This window comes from Numenius arquata, chromosome W (assembly GCF_964106895.1).
Source record: "Numenius arquata chromosome W, bNumArq3.hap1.1, whole genome shotgun sequence".
NCBI classification, from domain to species: domain Eukaryota; kingdom Metazoa; phylum Chordata; class Aves; order Charadriiformes; family Scolopacidae; genus Numenius; species Numenius arquata.
The window spans coordinates 10,653,722-10,674,983 of record NC_133615.1 but is presented as its reverse complement, the minus strand read 5'-3'; the positions used below and the strand labels follow the sequence as shown (position 1 = coordinate 10,674,983).

The 21,262-nt window shown below is 43.9% G+C and overlaps 1 protein-coding gene across 7 annotated transcripts in view; it reads left to right on the top strand.

Moving 5' to 3' along the window:
* The window catches only part of LOC141476651 (erbin-like), a 104,083-nt gene that overhangs the window by 13,093 nt on the left and 69,728 nt on the right, over positions 1 to 21,262 (top strand). For all 7 annotated transcript variants that reach the window (XM_074165443.1, XM_074165439.1, XM_074165442.1 and 4 more), the window contains exons 3-4: positions 7,870 to 7,948; positions 8,727 to 8,816. In XM_074165443.1, coding sequence (XP_074021544.1) covers positions 7,870 to 7,948; positions 8,727 to 8,816 — 169 coding nt within the window. The remainder of the gene's footprint in view (positions 1 to 7,869; positions 7,949 to 8,726; positions 8,817 to 21,262) is intronic.

Below are 21,262 nucleotides of genomic sequence, written 5' to 3'. Positions count from 1 at the left end.
GGCACTGCCACTGCTGTCTAGCACTAATGGTTTGAATAACTGAAGTTTGGGCATACTACTTTTAGCATTTGATTGTGAAGAAAAATACGACTACATGACTAGAGTATGAACAGCAGAGCAAGCCCCCATCTGCAGTAGGGCTGAAACAGCAGTGTACTGGGGTGTCAGCTCTGGGATCCATTGCAGTGAAGGCTTCTGCCAGCAGCGGATGCAACTTGCACAATTTTCTGTAAATCTGGAGTTGTCAGTATTTCTGAGTGAAAAATCTAGGGGAGTTCTGAATGATGAATGCTTTCTGCTTTTGGCTCAGTCCAGACAAGAATATTAGATTCCTCTTCCTTACCCTACTGCCAAATTTTCCTCTGTTTATTTTTTTTTAAAGTATTGTCTTTGGTAGAAACTGACCAGTGAGTTTAAAAGCATCTGAAATTTGGGAAAACAGGGAGGAAGAAACAGACAAGTAAATACTAAGTGCTATTATGCAAATCTCACTTCTTTGGGAAACTACACTACAAAAAGAACTTTGCTCTCAATTCAGTTTGTGGATCTGGTGGTTAGAATTAAAGATTATCAGCAAATCGCATTTTCTCCCATTATGCTCTGCAAATGGTCATAGTCCACAAGCGTGATGATATGTGGGGTTTTTTTTGTAAAACAGTAAGCGTGAGCTGTAAATCGGCTACAGTACTGAAATGGGTTGGGGGTGATGGTTGTTATCATGTAAAGTAGGAAACAGCAGGATGAAGAACCTGTTTGCACAATGCTTCTCAAGGAAAGTGGGATAAGACTGCAACAGACTAGATAACTCCCAAGTAATCTGTAGCACTGTCTTCCTCTTCTACAATCCTTGAGTATCAGCATCTAAAGGAAGCAGTAAAAGACCCTAAAGGAAAATAGGATTTAAAAAGGAATGTGGATCTTGGTTTACAGTGTTCATTTGATCAGATGCTCATGGGGGGTGGCTATCAAATGGATTAATTAGCACAGTCTTACAAAAGGAGTGTGGAAAGATGTGGTCACAGAGATCCTTGAGGTTTGCTGAGCTTTATTAAAAGGGGAAGAACAGAGAAAGAACAGCTCCTCTTATAAAGTACTCTTTACAGCCCTTTGTCCTTCTCTCATCTTTCTCCCGCATCTCTCTGCCTCTTCTCTCTTTCTTACTTGCTTTTTGAATTTGCTTTCTTGGTGAGAGAACTGAAAGGATACTAATCCAACAGTATCTGCATGCTTCTAGTGTGCAGGAGGAATATAGCAGAGGAAAAGTGAGTGTCTGAAGGTTGTTGTATAGCCTGTTAGTAAATGCAACTTCCTGTCATCTGGTAGAGAGGAGCAGTTTCCTAATTTTTTTTTCTGCCTTCTAAATCTGTACTACAAACATTATTTCACAGAATTTCACAGAATCGTCATGGTTGGAAAGGACCTCTGAGATCATCGAGTCCAACCACACACACACACAAAAAAACCCCACCCAACAATCTCGGGCACTAGAGCATGCCCTGAAGTGCCATGTCTACACGTTTCTTAAATACCTCCAGGGATGGCAACTCCACCACCTCCCTGATATCTAATCTAAACCTCCCCTGCCGCAAGGCAATTATGTGTATTTCATGCTGTCATTCCCAATGTACTGCTCTTTTGAATGATGGCTGCCACTTATCTGTACTGAAGTGTTGAGTGACATTGGTAAAGACTGTGTATATTGTAACAAACCTGGCTCTAATAACAAGCAAAATTAAATTAATAGGCTCCTTCATTGTTAGCTTTCTCATCAGTTGCATTTCTGTTGTTAATTTGTTGTTAAAACTGGTGCTGCCTCTTGCCCAAGGTATAGTCAAAGAGACTACTGTAGAGTCCTCTGATTATATACAAAAGCATGCTGATTTAACATGTCTGTATTTGGATAGCTAATATTTTACTTGGCTATTCTTTTGAGAGTAAAATGTGCTGTGTTTTATTTTCTAGGTAGTTACCGCAGACTTAAGTCTCCTGTGTTTCAATAAATTCTTGACACAGGCAGTGTAAACTAACATTAATATTAAAAACACAAGTTTTAACATGTTGGACCAGAGCAATCTTTCATCTAAGGACCAAGCCAAGGCCCAGTAGTATAACCATCTTTCAGAACAACTAAGCTTAGAAAATCTCTGTGATTCAAACAGCAAAATTAATGGCACAAAATGAATCTGAAACACAACTCTGACTCCAAGGAAAAGCTTAGCAGCAGTTTACTCTGATTATTTGTAGACACTTATTTTAGGAAGACAAAGTTATATCATCAGCAATAAAGGGGGTCTTGACATACTTTTTAGACAATGGAAGACCACTTCATACAAATTGTTCCATAGCTTCATCTATATAGGCCTCGTGCTAGATTTTTCTGCATCTGCCATGGTTCAGGATTCTGTGTCATGTTAGATGCTTTCCATCTGCATGTTTGAATATTCTTGTTTGGTGAGAGAGGCTTCTTGTGGGAGAATGGCTAGCTGAGAAGGGTTACGTAGACATGATCCAGCTGGCCGAGCAAAAGCTTGAGAAACATCGGATTCAGCCCCCGTAACTACTGGGCTGGTAAAGACACCTCGTCCTTGACTATAATTGTTGTAAGATAACAGAGAGGTTGCAGCTGCTCAGGCATGGGAAAAGAGGATGAAAGTAACTGTAAAGAAGGAACCAAGGGCGGAGTTGATCTTTCTAAGAACTAACCAATCATGAGCTTAGCTTTTGTAATATGTATGAGCTAATTATGTTAGAACATAAAAGGCCACTGTGTGAATCAATAAACGAAGCTTGCTGATCACTCATATTGAGTGGCCCTGTCTTCCCTCCGTCGCGACAAATGGCGCCCGAAACAGGGACCCTACAGAGGGCTGAACCTGCGAGCCACGGTCAACGGAGTCTCAGTGCTGGTCCTGTAAGCAGCGCAGGAGGCGAAAGGGATTAAAGGAAAAGGTCCCCGCGCCCGAGAGCGAAAGGGATTAAAGGAAAAGGTCCCCGCGCCCTGGAGCACCTATAGAGAGTGTCCTGCCGGCTACGCGCCGCCGAAGTCTGGAAGGCTGCAACAGCGCGCTGACGAAGGTATGAATAGACAAGCGGCGTATGATTTGCTCAAATGCTTTTTAGAAAAGCGGAGCATTTAGGGTATAGATAACGAAGGTATGAACAGACAAGCGGCGTACGATTTGCTCAAATGCTTTTTAGAAAAGCGGAGCGTTCAGGGTATAGATTGTAAAAGGGAGTTGCCTGGGTTATCAGCGTATGGAGTAGCGAGAGGTTGCTTTGATAATCCAGATACGGTTTTTGAACACGAGGAATGGCGTAAATATGAGGATAAATTGTTTGACGAAGTTATATGCGATAATAAATCAGCCAAAAAGTTGATAAAGCCATGGCGGGCAGTCGCTAACGCCCCGTTGCAACACCGAGCTGAAAAAAAAAAAAAAAAAAAAAAAAAAAAAAAGCAAAAGCCGTTCACTCAAAAAAAAAAAAAAAAAAAAAAGGAATCCCTTCATATATGGGTATTAAGCAAGGAAGAGAGGAATCATTTGGCCTATTTATAGATCGAGTAGCAGACGCCATACAGGCGGCCGGGGTGCCCGATTATCTCAGAGGCACTATACTAAAGCAGTGTGCTATACAAAATAGTAATCCGGCCACACGCAACATCTTGGCTACATTGCCAGGGACATGGACTATCGAGGAAGGACTAGAAAGGATGGCACAGGTACCGGTAGGGCCACAGGCAATGTTAGTTGAGGCAGTAAAGGAACTAGGGAATAGTTTAAAGGAACACGCGCAGGCTACGCAGAGTCAAGTTCTTGCAGCCCTTGCTCCTTTGCAAGCCTCCGTTCATCGATTAAATGCTACTGGATCACCTCGCCCACGATGCTACTGTTGCGGTGCTGCTGGACACATCAGACGGAACTGCAACGCCGGCTCAGTATGGTGCAGAAACTGCCGGTCGGACAACCACAATGAGACTGCATGTCGCGCTTCCAAACCGGGAAACGGACGATTCAGCGGGAAGAGCCGCCCCGCGCCGACACAAAAAGCGGCTGCATATCCGGCAGCACTCAATCCCTTCAGCTCAGACCAGCCACAAGCGGAAGCCTCGGCTTGGACCTGGCAACAGCAGTAGATTGTACCCTGTTGGACTCAAAGCCTGTCAGCATTGCTACCGGCACACAGGGACCAATCTGTATCAATGGACAAGCTGTCGGAGCACTACTTATAGGCCGTTCATCAGCCACCATGCTGGGACTTAATGTGTTGGTGGGACTGATTGATAAAGATTACCACGGTGAGATCCAGATCATGGCCCACACGTTATTCCCACCGCTCTTCATCGCTAAAGGCACCAAGGTGGCGCAATTAATTCCCCTACCACATCTTGCGGGAGCCCTTCCACCGCTGCAAGAGCAGCCACGAGGGCAAGGAGCCTTTGGATCTACAGGACAAATGGCCTTACTAACTGTCGGCTTGCGCCAAAGGCCACAACGCCCGGTTGCTGTGCAATACGCCAACCTAACTATATCATTTGTTGCTCTTCTAGACACTGGCGCTGACATTTCCATAATCAGCACGCATAAGTGGCCGGCTCAATGGCCGACCTACGCGAGCAATGCCACGGTCGCGGGAGTAGGAGGATTGACCCTTGCTCGCAAATCACCCCTTTTACGATGGACCATAGGGGACAAGGTACCATCTGGGTTCCCAGCCGTTGGGTAAGGCCCGCCATCGACCACCCTGAAGTCGCCGCTGAAGGTGACCCGACTAATCACCGTAAACCAACGGACTGAGACCGCTGCGCCTGAGTGTGAACCACGAGGTCGCAAAGACAGAAATTAATTGTACAGTCTGTGGGGTCTGTAACCCCTAGGTATTATGTGCATGCTATTTGCTTAGAAGTTGAAACAGAGAAAATGGTTAATTTAGGTATAGAAAGCTTTATAGTAGTTGCCTTAGTTGTAAGCATAAGAGCCATCCCATATAGCGAGATGTTTGACCCACGAGAAAATGTGTGGATAACTTTAGCTCGGTCACTCAACACGACCAGCTTTTGTGCAAGCCTAGCAACACCCCGCTCCCCATTTACTACGTGCCTTATAGGGGTGCTCTTGGAGACTGGTTGGGTCTGTCCGGATGGCTGAGAAACCTTTTACAGACGGGATTGCTAGTCTTAATCATTGTACTAATAGCATTGCTTTGTGTGAGTTGTGTGTTGTCTTGTATGAAAACCCTTGTGTTACGAATGTTTAACCAAGCCTGTGTCATTCAAAATAAAAACGGGGGAATTGTGGGAGAATGGCTAGCTGAGAAGGGTTACGTAGACATGATCCAGCTGGCCGAGCAAAAGCTTGAGAAACATCGGATTCAGCCCCCGTAACTACTGGGCTGGTAAAGACACCTCGTCCTTGACTATAATTGTTGTAAGATAACAGAGAGGTTGCAGCTGCTCAGGCATGGGAAAAGAGGATGAAAGTAACTGTAAAGAAGGAACCAAGGGCGGAGTTGATCTTTCTAAGAACTAACCAATCATGAGCTTAGCTTTTGTAATATGTATGAGCTAATTATGTTAGAACATAAAAGGCCACTGTGTGAATCAATAAACGAAGCTTGCTGATCACTCATATTGAGTGGCCCTGTCTTCCCTCCGTCGCGACAGCTTCTTGCTACAACTGGAATTAAGATAATACATATTTAAATTTCTTGGAAATGTGTTTCTCTTAATACAAAGACTATATGACAGCAATAGCTAAAGTATATTTTTAGTCTTTCTGTGGTATTTTTCTAATCTTTCTTTAAACCTACCTTTGGACTTGAAAAATATCACTGCTGCTTTCCAGAAATGAAGCTTTATTACATTATAAGTATTATCCTTTTAGTTTTGATTCTGAACTGTGAGTGTGATAGTGAATTGAATCAGTAACCCCTGCCTTCTCCTCCTGCTTTGACCCGGCTCACAGCCTCAGTAAAATTTACATGACTAAAGACATATATATAAAGCTATATATTTATTTATACATGTGTGCATATACATACACACACATGGTAGTAAACCAGAAGTGTCAGAAATCTTGGCTTATATTACAGTTGATGATTCAATTCCTCCTGGCCCCTTCTGCTTCTATGTCTTATTGTCCTTGAGTTCAACAAGCTATTTCCCAAAAAGATCCATGATACTTAGAGATATTTAAACACCTGGATTAACTGTGTGGCTTAGTGTGCTTTTCTTGCCTTTCACCTCTCAAGAACAGAGTACAACACCTGGTATGAATCAAAAGTAAGAGTTTCAACCATTTGGTATGACAAACAGGTTCCTGTCAAGAAAGACCTAAAAGGCAACTTTGGCAGAATTGGAGTTTCTACTCAAGTTGAATTTATAGAAAAGTCAACATAGTGACTTTCCCCCCTCAACATCACCGATTGACTTAATGTGAAAGTATGTATTTTGTGGCTACTTTCCTTGTCAGGTGATATTGTCACCTCTCATGTCACAATATACCAGTTCAGTCTTGTTACTGCACAAATATAGAAAGAACCAAACTCAAAGCTAGCTTCAGAAATGTGTAATTTCTTATGTAAGTAAAAACATTCATTACTTAGCATTTGATGCTTCACCACGTTTTTTTTTTTCTGCTTTGGTATTCTCAGAACACACATGTAGAGAGACAAAACCAAGTTCCACCTGCTACTCTGAATTAGAAGACACACTGCCCTTGTCTTTCTGCAGTTGGACTGTAAGAAAGTTAATGTTGCTTGGAGCAGCATGAAATCTCACTCTCTCTCTAGACTAAAAGAGAGTATGCACAGAACACAGTTCCTTCTTCATGATTTTGTTCACTGGGTTCAGGCTGCCCTCTCCACACACCTGATAAAGCACTCTAGAAACAGACACAATTGCATGCAGTAACTGAAGGACAAATAGCTAAGATTTGTTACCTGAAAAAACAGTTGTTTTAAACTACCTTGGTTTTACTAGCATATGAGTTTTTCTTGAAAAAAAAAATAGTTTATTCTTAATCCAAGTGGAAAGATTGAGTGTATGACTGTTTGTTATACTTAAAATGAGTTTATATAAAACAAAAACACCTGTCACTATAAGAACAATGTAGTGGTACATTGCAAAAGCAAATGCAGATGTGATAACCATGGTTTTATTTGGTTTTATCATATAGTAAAGATTGAGGTGAAAGTCTTGGGCAGCACAAAGGTTTCTTACTGACTTCTGTTTTCAAGGTCTGTTTTGTCAGCTTCTGACAAATACAAATTTTGGCAGATATGTGGGTTGCAAATTCACTCTGGCATTTTTAGAGATAACCATAGAAGATGAGGAGGTTCCTTATTGTTTTAATGTTCAGACATACATGTGTCTGCAGCATTTATTTTTTTTTCCTTCTCTACAAATAATTGGAAGCTAACACCAAGCATATGTCACATTTTGGGAGATCTGTTCAGAACCATGAATTCTGTAAACCTACTTTAGGATTTGAAGCCTTACCACTTAACCTGGATGTCATACAAGCCATGCATTTGACAAACAAATCCTGTTGGAAACTTTGTTCTACCATGTGTATGAATGCCTTTTAAAAAATATGAGACTGAGGGCCTGATCTTCAGTACATTACAAAGTACAAGTACTTTAATATTTGGTAATGAGCAGTGGGAAATGCTAGGGCACTGTGTGTCTATAATGCTGTTTGAGCTGCCTGCTAAGTGGCGGTATGAAATGCTTTAGGAATAAATAGTAAAATAATTGATATTGTATAAGAGAGGTCTTTTTAATGAAAATTGTATCTAAAATGAAATAATTGAGAACCAGTCCACTGGTTGTTAAATGAACGTTTCCCTACCTCTCCCTGTATCTTGCAGGCATACAGGAGTTTCCAGAAAATATAAAAAATTGTAAACTCTTGGCAGTTGTTGAGGCCAGTGTCAATCCAATTTCCAAGTAAGTTTGTCATTTTTGTCATGTTTTGTATTTTATGCAAACACTGATGGGTCTCAAACATGCCCCAGACAACTTTTTGTGAGCCAGCCTTTGGAGGCAAGGAACAGTTACCTGAGAATCTTCATTAACATTATTGCGATACAGTATAGTTATGTCAGTAAAATATTTTGCCTAAGTTAATAGGCGATGTGAGCAATCCTATGTTATACCATGTGGCTTTCTCAGCTTTAAGTCCATCACTTCTGTGTGAAGTTAGAGAAACGCACAGAGTTTTGTTTCTTAATAACAATAATTGATTTTACTCTAAAGCCTGTACCACTGTTTCTTTTCAAACTCAGCTTATATGAGTAGATTTCCCTGTCACCTTCTATAGTGACAACATTAATTTGCCAGAAGTAGCACTGCCAGAGATATAAACTTTGTGTGAGGTAACTCTTCTGGGGGAGGAAAAGGTGTTGCGTAGGTTTTAATTTATCTTCTCTAATGAATGTCTTCTCTACATTAGGTGTCAGGAGATCACAAATACATAGCAAGACTACATTTCTTCTTTGTAGTTTTTATTGCCTGTAGATACTGTCCTCAGTACTTTAAATTAGTTTCAAAATTATTTTTATAGTGAACAGGTATCTAGTGCAATTTGTAGAAATTCTGGCACCACCTTAATTTTAATGTTATCGACATGTAGGACTTCAATAAAATATTGTTGTTTAAGAAAATATGACTTAATGCCCTGAGTATAATTGAAACAAAGGCACTATATTATTTTATTTCTATATAGGCTTCCAGATGGATTTTCCCAACTGTTAAACCTAACGCAGCTGTACCTGAATGATGCTTTTCTTGAGTTTTTGCCAGCGAACTTTGGCAGGTAAGTTGAATTTGAAACTTAGTATCTATATTTAGTTTCAAATTTATGCAGAGTAGTTTCTGCTGCTGCAGTGGGAGTCAGACGCAGACCAATATGATCATGCTGAAGCCGGGACTCAGACACAGACCAATATGATCGTGCTGAAGCCGTTTAATTAAAATACTTAAACCATTATATACTTGACTACAATGTGGGTTAGCTCCGTGTTCTGTGCTCATTGGCTTCTAAACTTATACACACAAACTATTATTGGTTAAACACAGCTGTAGCTTAGTATCTACACTATGTTACTGTTTATGCCAAGTCAATCTTTTACTAACACACATTCAGCATCTGTTGAGGAGTAGCAGTTTCAGTATCAGCGTGTGATTTCCTCCTTCATGTTGACCTTCAGACTGTACTAGCTTGTTCCGTATTTCGGTATCTCTTCTGTTACACAAAGTTCATAAGCTCATCAGTTCAACGTGTCCGTTGCTTTCCAAAAAGTTTCCCACATGCTGCTTCTTAAGCAAAGTGTGAACTGGAGGAGGGGAAGAAGTGTACATTACCAATCCATTTATGCCACATATTAGTTTAAAAAAAAACCCCACAAGAAACAACAAAACCACCAAATCTTTATCACCATTTTTTAAACTGGACTTTTGAAGGACATACAGAATGCTTATAAAGACCCAAGAAATAAAACTTATTTATATACTTGTTGCTTCTACAACGCAAGTCTGATAAGTATGGAGGACTAGTATTTCTGAAATATGGCTTGGTTATTGTTTAGTAATTGGAGTGGAGGAAATAATGACATCTGTAATTCTACTTGTCCTCTCCTGGAAGCACAGATTCCTTCATGCACATCTATAATTCTCGAGTACCTTGTTGTCAGGAATCTTTGAGAGACAGCATGTTTATGGTGTGCTGACAAAGCAAAATTGTTCTATGTAATAGCTTAAATAAGAGACAAATGCTAAACCCCTACCTCTTTAAAATGAATTAAATCTTGGGAGCAAAAGTGAAAGGATAATACTGCTAAAAGGGAGAACCCAGCCACTGCCCTCTATTCCAGGGAGACTACTCGTGTGGCTTGCTTGATTGCAGCATGTTTCACATTCATGGATGACCTTTGTGATGGCCTCCATGGTCAGGTCCATCCCTTGATCACGAGCCCATCTGCATGTTGCATGTCTCCCTAGATCTCCTGATGTTTCGTGCACCCATTGAGCTACAAATAGCTCACTCGCCCTTATGCTCCCAATCCAGGTCCACCTGAGCTACTTCAATTTTGACAGCCTTGTCTACCTGTTCATTGTTTCAATGCTTTTCAGTGGCATGGCTTTGGGGCATGTGAGCGTCTACATGACGTACCTTTAGAATGATGTTTTCTACCCGGGCAGCAATGTCCTGCCATAATGCAGGAGCTCAGATGGGTTTACTCCTGTGCTGTCAATTGGTCGTCTTCCACTGCTGTAGCCACCCCCTTTAGGGTATTAGCCACCATCCAGGAGTCAGTATAGAGAGAGAGTACTGGCCACTTTTCTCATTCAGCAATCTCTAGGGCTAGTTGGATGGTTTTCGCTTCTGCAGACTGACTTGACTCACATTCTCCTTCAGCGGCTTCAATGACTTGTTGTGTGGAACTCCACACAGTAGCTTTCCACTTCCGATGGTTTCCTACCGCACGACAGGATCCATCAGTAAACAAAGCATAACACCTTTCATCTTCTGATAACTCGTTATATGGTGGTGCCTCTTAGGCACGAGCCACCTCCTCAGGCAATGCTCCAAAATCTCTGCCTTTTGGCCGGTCCATGATCTCTTCCAGGATTCCTGGGCAGTTGAGTTTCCCCAGTAGAGCTCATTGTGTGATCAACACTACCCTCTTACTCCATGTAGTGCTGTTTACATGATGTGTAGTGGGGATGTTTCCTTTGAACATCCAGCGTAGCATGGACAATCGCTGTGCAAGAGGAGATATACTTCTGTACCAACAACTTCTGAAGCGGCTTGAACCCCCTCATATGCTGCTAGTCTTTCTTTTTCAGTCGGGGTGTAGAGGGCTTCTGATCCTCAGTGTCCCCTGGCTCCAAAGCCCTAATGGTTGACCTCGGGTTTCTCCTGCTGTTTTCTGCCAGAGGCTCTGGGTGAGACCATGCTGCCCAGCTGCAGTGTAGAGTACGTTTTGCACAGCTGGTCCTGTCTGGACAGGCCCAAGAACTACTGCACGAGCTATGTCCTGTGTGATCTGCTCAAAGGCTTGTTGTTGCTCAAGTCTCCGCTCAAAATAGTTCTTTCGTGTTACTCAATAGAGAGGGCTCACAAGCTGACTATAACCTGGAACATGCATTCTCCAGAACCCCACAAGGCCTAGGAAAGCTTGTGTTTCCTTCTTGTTAGCTGGTGGAGACAGTTGCTATCTTGTTGACCACATCCATAGGGACATGGCAGCGTCCATCCTGCCATTTTATTCCCAAGAACTGCATCTCCTGTGCAGGTCCCTTGACCTTGCTTCTTTTTATGGCAAAAGCAGGTTTCAGAAGAATCTGAATCACTCTTTTTCCCTTCTCAAACACTTCTGCCTTGTTGCCCCACACAATGATGTCAGCGATGTACTGTAGATGTTCAGGGGCATCACCCTTTTCCAGTGCAGTTTGGATTAATCCCTGACAAATGGTAGGGCTGTGCTTCCACCCCTGGGGCAGTCGATTCCAGGTGTGTTGGACACCTCTCCACATGAAAGCAAACTGTGGCCTGCATTCTGCTGCCAAAGGAATTGAACAAAATGCATTGGCAATGTCAATTGTAGCATACCACTTGGCTGCCTTTGACTCCAGTTTGTATTGGAGCTCTAGCATAGAATCATAGAATTGTCTAGGTTGGACAGGACCTTTAAGATCATCTAGTCCAATCATCAACTTAACTCTGACAAAAACCATCACTAAACTGTGTGAGTAAGCACTGTGTCTACCCATCTTTTAAATACCTCCAGGGATGGTGCCTCAACCACTTCCCTGGGCAGCGCATTCCAATGTGCAATAAGCCTTTCAGGGTAAAATTTTTTCTTAATATCCAATCTGAACCTCTCCTGGTGCAACTGGAGGCCCTTTCCTCTTGTCCTATCACCTGTGACTTGGGAGACGAGACCAACCCCCGCCTCTCTACAGCCTCCTTTCAAGTAGTTGTAGAGAGCGAGAAGGTCTCCCCTCAGCCTCCTTTTCTCTAGGCTAAACACCCCCAGCTCCCTCAGCCCCTCCTCATAAGACTTGTGCTCCAGACCCCTCACCAGCTCCGTTGCCCTTCTCTGGACCCGCTCCAGCACCTCAATGTTTTTTTGTGGTAAGGGGCCCAAAACTGGACACAGCCCTCGAGGTGGGGCCTCACCAGTGTTGAGTACAGGGGGACGATCACCTCCCGAGTCCTACTCACCACACTGTTCCTGATACAGGCCAGGATGCTGTTGGCCTTCTTGGCCACCTGGGCACACTGCTGGCTCATGTTCAGCCGACAGTCGACCAACACCCCCAGGTCCTTTTCTGCCAGGCAGCTCTCCAGCCACTCTGCCCCAAGCTTGTATCGCTGCATGGGGTTGTTGTGACCCAAGTGCAGGACCCGGCACTTGGCCTTGTTGAACCTCATCCCATTGGTCTCAGCCCATCGATCCAACCTGTCCAGATCCCTCTGCAAAGCCTTTCTACCCAGCATGTCTGGTACAGCAGCACTCAGTGGTGCTGTCACTTTGTTCAGGCCATGATAGTCTATTGTTAACCTCCACCCTCCGTCAGACTTTTGCACTGGCCTATTAAAAGGTGAATGAGTCTTGCTGATCACTCTCCTTGGCTCACCAGTTGAAGAATCAGCTCATGGATGGAAGCTAGGGAGTCTCGGTTTATGCGATATTGCTGCCGGTGAACTGTCCTGGTAGCAATTGGCACCTGCTGTTCTTCAGCTCACAGCAATCTCACAATGAAGGGATCTTCCAAGAGGCCAGGCAGAGTAGATGATAGCTGTTTGATCTTGTCTGTGTTCACAGTGGCTACACCAAAAGCCCATCACTACCCCTTTGGGTCCTTGAAGTACCCTCTCCTGAGGTAGTTTATGCCAAGGATACAAGGGACCTCTCGGCCGGTCACAATGTGGTGCTTTTCCCACTTGTCCCCTGTTAAGCTCACCTCAGCCTCTAATACAGACAATTGTTGGCATCCCCCTGTCACTCCAGAGATCCAGATGGGTTCTGTGCCCCTGTACCCTGATGGCACCAGCATACACTGTGCACCAGTGTCTACCAAAGCCTTATACTTTTGTGGGTCTGATGTGCCAGGCCATTGAATCCACACAGTCCAGTATATCCCTTTCCTCTTCCTGGATGAAGGCAGGGACCCTCTATTCCTGTTCCTGGTGGGAGTATTCACTGTCTGAGCCTTGCAGGGCCAAACCAGAAGTCCCCTCACCGGGATCAAAGGAGGTGATCTCAGTCCTTCTATGTCTGAGAGATCGCCGATTGCCTTCTTGTGTCTCTATAGCAATTACGCTGACAGCCTTGGGTGGCCTCTTCTTAACAGCTGACTTCCCTCTCAGTTCATTTACATGGGCTTCCAGCTTAAAGGTGGGTTCACCATCCTACTCCCTCATGTCCTCCCCCTGGTCACACAGGATGAACCAGAGTGCGCCATGCAGCATGTGCCTGGGGCTACCTTTCCTTCTGATCGGGGCAGGAGGGGACTGACTCTGTGGGGTGCCCCTGACAGCCAAGGTGCTGGCCCATAGGGATGAGGAGGGACAGAGATTTTCTTCAAAGTTTTGGAACCAAGAAGACACTCTCTCCACAGTTGGTGTATCCATATCTGGGCAATACATTGTTGCCAAGCTGTTATATGACACTGGGGCACTCTAGAATCACCTTCCTCCATGTGGCATTTTGGACCACCCTTCCTCCACACGGCCTGTATTCACAGGACACAATCTGGATCTCTGGAGACCTCAACGTTGTCTAGATCACTGTAGATGACTTCCAGTACCGCTGATTCTCTCAGGTACTGGATGCCTTCGTTCGCGGTAGTCCAGTTTCCTGGGGAGTTCACAAGATCTTCCTTGAATGGATACCTTGCCCTCACACTTGAGAGGAGCCATCTCCAGAGACTGCAAATTGCTGCCTCTTTTCCAGTTCCTCTGTCAGTTCCCTGATTTCTAATCTTTCTGCATGTCTTGAAGTTCTGACGAGGTCAGGGACTGGATAGTTTCCGCTTCCTGTCTGAATTCTCTTACTCCTTCCTCCAATTTCTTTGGCAAACATGCTGGTTTTGATTGGGATAGAGTTAATTTTCTCCATAGTGGCTAGTATGAGGCTATATTTTGGATTTGTGCTGAAAACAGTGTTGATAACACAGGGCTGTTTAAGTTATTGCTGAGCAGTGCTTACACAGAGTCAAGGCCTTTTCTGCTTCTCACACCACCCCACCAGCGAGTAGGCTGAGGTGCATAAGAAGTTGGGAGGGGACACAGCTGGGACAGCTGACCCCAACTGACCAAAGGGATATTCCATACCATATGATGTCATGCTCAGCAATAAAAAGCTGGGGGAAGAAGGAGGAAGGGGGGGACATTTGGAGTTACAATGTTTTTCTTCCCAAGTAACCGTTACGTGTGATGGAGCCCTGCTTTCTTGGAGATGGCTGAACACCTGCCTGCCGATGGGAAGTAGTGAAGTAGAACTGGAATGCTGCAGTGGATGGCTATGAACTCTTCAGAAGGGACAGGCAAGGAGGTAGAGGAGGTGGGGTGGCCCTGTATGGTAGGGAGTGTTATGAATGTCTAGAACTTAATGATGGTGACAATAGGGTTGAGTGTTTATGGGTAAGAATCAGGGGGAAGGCCAACAAGGCAGATATCATGGTGGGAGTCTGTTATAGACCGCCCAACCAGGATGAAGAGGTAGATGAAATATTCTACAAGCAGCTGGGAGAAGTCTCACAATTGCTAGCCCTTGTCCTCGTGGGGGACTTCACCCTACCAGATGTCTGCTGGGAATACAATACAGCAGAGAGGAAACAGTCTAGGAGGTTCCTGGAGTGTGCTGAGGATAATTTCCTGACACAGATGGTGAGGGAACCAACTAGGGAAGGTACCCTGCTGGACCTGTTGTTTGTGAACAGAGAAGGACTTGTGGGGGATGTGACAGTTGGAGGCCATCTTGGGCATAGTGATCACAAAATGATAGAGTTTTTGATTCTTGGAGAAGCATGGCGGGGGGGGAAGCATGGTGTGTCAGCAGAACTGCCAGCTTGGACTTCTGGAGGGCAGACTTTGATCTTTTCAGGAGCTTGCTTGACAGAGTCCCTTGGGAGGAAAACCTGAAGGGCAAAGGAGTCCAGGAAGGCTGGACGTTCTTCAAGAAGGAAATCTTAAAGGCGCAGGAGCAGGCTGTCCCCATGTGCTGAAAAACAAGCCATTGGGGAAAAAGATGGGCCTGGCTGAACAGGGAGCTATGGTCACAACTCAGGGAAAAAAAAAGAGAGTTTATGGTCTTTGGAAGATAGGGCAGGCTACTCATGAGGACTACAAAGATGTTGTGAGGCTATATAAGGAGAAAATCAGAAGGGCCAAATCCCAACTAGAACTTAATCTGGCTTCTATTGTTAAGGACAATAAAAAATGTTTCTATAAATACATTAGCAATAACAGGAGGACTAATGATAATCTCCATCCTTTATTAGACAGGGGCGGAAACATTGTGGCAAAGGTTGAGGAAAAGGCTAAGGTACTTAATGCCTTCTTCGTCTCAGTCTTTAGTAGTAGGACCAGTTGCTCCCCGAGTACCTAACCCCTTGAGCTAGTAGACAGGGATGGGGAGCAGAATGAAGCCCCCATAATCCAAGGGGAAATGGTGAGTGATCTGCTACAGCACTTAGACACACACAAGTCTATGAGGCTGGATGGGATCCACCCAAGGGTACTGAGGGGGCTGGCGGAAGTGCTCACCAAGCCACTTTCCATCATTTATCAGCAGTCCTGGCTAACCAGGGAGGTCCCAGTTGACTGGAGGTTAGCAAATGTGACGCCCATCTACAAGAAGGGCCAGAAGGAGGATCTGGGGAACTACAAGCCTGTCAGTCTGACCTCAGTGCCTGGGAAGGTTATGGAACAGATCATCTTGAGTGCCATTATGCGGCACATGCAGGACAACCAGGTGATCAGGCCCAGTCAGCATGGATTCATGAAAGGCAGGTCCTGCTTGACTAACCTAATCTCCTTCTGTGATAAGGTGACCCGCTTAGTGGATGAGGGAAAGGCTGTGGATGTTGTTTATCTGGACATTAGTAAAGCCTTTGATGTGGTTTCCCACAGCATTCTCCTGGAGAAACTGGCAGCTCATGGCTTGGATGGGCATACACTTCACTGGGTAAAAAACTGGCTGGATGGCCAGGCCCAGAGAGTAGCAGTGAATGGAGTTAAATCCAGTTGGCAGCCAGTCACAAGTGGTGTCCCACAGGACTCAGTACTGGGGCTGGTTCTGTTTAATACCTTTATCAATGATAGGGGATTGAGTGTACCCTCAGTAAGTATGCAGACCAAGTTGGGTGGAAGTGTTGGTCTGCTTGAGGGTAGAAAGGGTCTACAAAGGGATCTGGACAAGTTGGATCAATGGGCCAAGGCCAATGGGATGAGGTTTAACAGGGCCATGTGCTGGGTCCTGCACTTGGGTCACAACAACCCCCTGCAGCGCTACAGGCTTGGGGCAGAGTGGCTGGAGCTGCCTGGCAGAAAAGGACCTGGGGGTGTTGGTCGGCTGAACATGAGCCAGCAGTGTGCCCAGGTGGCCAAGAAGGCCAACGGCATCCTGGCCTGTATCAGAAATAGTGTGGCCAGCAGGACTAGGGAAGTGGTTGTCCCCCTGTACTCGGCACTGGTGAGGCTGCACCTGGAATACCATGCTCACTTTTGGGCCCCTCACTACAGGAAAGACATTGAGGTGCTGGAGCGTGTCCTGAGAAGGGAACCAAAGCTGGTGAAGGGTCTAGAGAACAGGTCTTATAAGGAGCGGCTGAGGGAGCTGGGGTTGTTTAGCCTGGAGAAAAGGAGGCTGAGGTGAGACCTTCTCGCTCTCTACAACTCCCTGAAAGGAGGTTGTAGTGAGGTGGGGGTTGGTCTCTTCTCCCAAGTAACAAGCCATAGGACAAGAGGAAATGGCCTTAAGTTATGCAAGGGGAGGTTTAGGATGAACATTAGGAAAAATTTCTTCACCAAAAGGGTTATCAAGCATTGGAACAGGCTCCCCAGGGAAGTGATTGAATCACCATCCCTGGAATTATTTAAAAGATGGGTAGACATGGTGCTTAGGGACATGGTTTAGTTGTGGTTTTGTCAGACTTAGGTTGATGCTTGGACTTGATGATCTTAAATCTCCCTTCCAACCTAGATGATTCTATGATTCTGTGATTCTATGAATTGCTTATTTTGCTTGGCTTGCATGAACAGCTATTGCTTTCCCTATTAAACTGTCTTTATCTCAACCTACGAGTTTTCTCACTTCTACCCTTCCGATTTTCTCCCCCATCCTGTTGTGAGGGAGTGAACAAGCGGCTGTGTGGTGCTTAGTTGCCAGCTGAGGTTAAACCACAACACCAAAGGACCAGCTTCTTGATCAAACCCTTCCTTTTCTTCATCCTCCCTTACTAATCGATGATATGGACCCCTTGACCTCCTTGTCTTGTTTCTTTTTCACTACTGGAGCAATCACTATAGTTGTTGTTGTTTGGGTCGCTACCTCAACCATAGTGTCCTCAGATGCAGTTTGGGCCCCTATCTCTACTATCATGTCCTCAGATGTAGTTGGCACCCCAGACTCAGTCAAGGCATTGTCAGAGGTGGTTTGGGTCCCTGCCTCAACCACGGTCCTCTGACAGTACTGAACTGTAGTGCTCGGTAGGCACAGGCCAAGCCCCAGTACAGTGCTAGAAGCTGCTGGTTTTCATTGGGGTAGGCAAGGCACCCTTTTATCAGGTGGTATGTCAGTTTGCCAGGCTTGCTTGCCAGTTCAGGTGTAAAATCCCAGGCTATGGGAGGTGATAACCACCCTAGGCACCTGCCCAAATCCTTCCACACACCCTGCCACCCGGGGACCGGCCGCCTCAGGGCACATTTCAGTATTGCCTCACCCAAAAGTTGTCTTCTCTTACACCAGATTCCACAAACCCCACAGTATGCCAACAATGTTAATTAGTAGTATTAAACAGCTCACATAAGGGAGGGTGAACAAGGACCTCGGGAGCCTGCATAATAGAACTACCCACATAAATCCCAGGTAGGAAGAGGGAGATGTATTCCCTCATCCTCTCCACAAGATAGCTCCTCCAGCACAGTAAGGCCATCAATGCCAGGGCAAAGCAGCACATAGCCATTGTTTGAATTAACATGCTCCCAAGCTCAGCAAAATAAAGAGATAAGAAGTATATCCAGCAAACTCCATGACCTGCACAGAAGCTTGCCACTTAATAACTGCTATAGCTATAGCATGCTTAATACAAAACTGCCGTTGTCTCGTGCTCCATGTTGGGTGCCAAAAAGGACTGTGGTGGGTTGACTGTGGCTGGACGCCAGGTGCCCGCCAAGCTGCTCTTATCACTCCCCTCCTTAGCGGGATTGAGGGGAAGAAAATAAGATGGAAAAGCACTCATGTGTCAAGATAAAGGCAGTTTAATAAAGAAAAAGCAAAGGAAAACAAAAGATTTTTTCTCTGTTTCACATCAGCAGGCAATGTCCAGCTGCTTCCTAGGAAGCAGGGCCTTAGTACACATAGCCATTGCTTCAGAAGACAAATTCCTTATTAACAAATACCCCCCCCCCCCCCTTCCTCCTTTCTCTCAGCTTTTATTGCTGAGCATGATGTCATATGGTATGGAATATCCCTTTGGTTAGTTTGGGTCAGCTGTCCTAGCTCTGTCCCCTCCCAACCTCTTGCCCACCTCCAGCTTACTGGACTGGGAGGGTGGGGGTGGTAGGAGAGACAGCCTCGGTGCTGTGGGAGCTCTGCTCAGCAGAAGCCAAATGACTGTTGTGTTATTAGCACCTTTCTAGCTACCAATACAAAGCACAGCACTATGAGGGCTGCTATGGGGAAAGCTAACTCCATTCCAGCCAGACCCAGTACACACAGTAGGTCTTCTAAGAAGTTAATCTTTCAGGTAGTTAAAAAAAGCCTCATTAATTATAATTTTTTTCTTCATCACTATCCTCTCCTGTAATGCTTAATGGTTAGGTAAACGGTGAAGTCATTAATTTCTAACTGCTGAAGAATAAATCAGTTACTGAAGGCAGCTTGAAAGCCAGTTCTCTGGTGTAGTGTTTCTCTTTAATAGCTATGAAGAATTCAGCCTTGTTTTTTAAAATATAAATAATGACTTGCAGTATCCTACCTTGTAGTCAGGAAAGTGAAACTGAAATTAAGACTTTTCTCATCAGTTGTTTTTAAATGAATTCAAAGTATTTATGTAAGTTTACCTGCTTAATTGCACAGTATAAATAATATTTTGTGGCCTCACCAGTGCAGAGTAGAGGGGGAGAATGACCTCCCTCCACCTACTGGCCACACTCTTCCCTACGCAGCCCAGGATCCCACTGGCCCTCTTGGCAACAAGGGCACATTGCTGGCTCATGGATAGTTTACTATCCACCGGGACCCCCAGATCCTTCTCCTCAGTAGTGCTTTCCAGAAGATCCATCCCTAAATAATGTTTAGATAATGTTTAGATCAAATAAATTAGAAAACAATGAATTTGGTAACATATCATTTCAAATTAAGGTTTGGATCCCTTTGACGTTGATTACTTCTATTTTGTAACTGATCAGACTGCTCTGCCACCCCACAGCTTTACAACTAGTTATAAACACTTGCTAGTGCAAATGGCCTGATGTACAACTTGTACTTTGGAATATGAGAAAAAGCTCTGGTAGAAGCTTTTGAGGTATTTAGTGCATTGTTAGTTATTCCCATCCAGGACAAGCCTTCAACTTCTTTCAATTTGGTGCATTTGTTTTGTATATGGCTTTATAGCTATTACTCTTCATTATGTGGGAACACATAAAGTAACTGAGTTTTGTTGTTTGCTTTTACTGGCAACTGTAGGCAATAATGTCTCTTAAAATTAAGCCAATGCCATATTAAAGGTAGATAAATTTTTCTGCTCCATGTGTCAGGGTCTCTGTTCTACCAGTTCAGGTTAGAAACCTGGTTTCCCTCACAGGTTTTTCTCTGACTTCTTATAGTCATTTGTTCCACAGTTTAATTGCTGTCCTCCTAAGTGTTGTCCCCCATTCTCTTGCCTGCTGTTTTTATAGTGTTTCCATATACTTTTAATTTGTTAGAATAAACAAAAATAATTCCCTCTGGTATGGCAGGTTTTCCTTTGTGTCTGGTTATGTTAATAGATCTTGGAACTAGTTTCAGTTTCAGTTTGAATTTTTTTTTTTTTTTTTTTGGTACAGAGGACGATAGTGTACGTAGCTATATTTAGAATTCAAATTGAGTTCTCTTCATGGCTTGTACAATGTAATGTTTATATTTTCTTGTTTCTCTTGGAAATGGTTGTGGTTACAATCTAGTATTCCACTAGCCCTTTTTGCAGCTGTCTAGTGTCATTTCCCATGACTGACTAATGCATTGCACAGCTCAGTTAGAAATGACTTATAATTTCCTTGTAGAGTCATCCGTACTTGACTTAGTACTATGGCATCTTGTCCCTTTTCTATTTTTTTCAGTCCTTAAGGTTGTACATTTTTTTCCACTACAGTGTCCTAATAATTCGCTGTATTGTCTGTGACTGTATTTTGTGCCATCAGCCAACTTAAACATTTTTCCTGTCCTTTAAGATTGCTGTTAAAACATATTGAATAGGATAGTCCCAAAATGGGTCCTTGAGCACCTCTGTCAGTAATATTCAGCCTGATGCTTAGGTAAGAAAACTTTGTGTGATGTCAACTACTTCTAGTATATCCATGCATCTTGTAATTCTATTTACCTCCATGTTTTATTCTCTCCTTCAAAATTTGTGCTAAAGCTTTGCATAATATTAGGTCAAGGTTATCCAATCTTTTTTTCCCTTCTTTATGAGCATTACATAGTTGCTGCCCTTCAGTGATGTTGTACCAGTCCAACCTGCTAGACTTATTAAAAATCAACAGACTTTTGATAAAATGTGCTAGTTCCTTTGGAATTCTGAGGTGATAAGTGTGATTTTTTTTTTTTTCCTCTGTTCCCAAATTCTAATTTGAATCATTTATATTGGCCCAGATCCTAGAATTAGCCTTTATGCCAGTGCACAGAAGTCTGAGAATTGCTTGTGCTTACAGAAGAAAACCGTATCTGTTATATCTATCATATTATATCATAGATATTATATCATCTATCATATTATATCATCATATCATCATATCATTATATCTATCATGTTATATCATCGTGTATA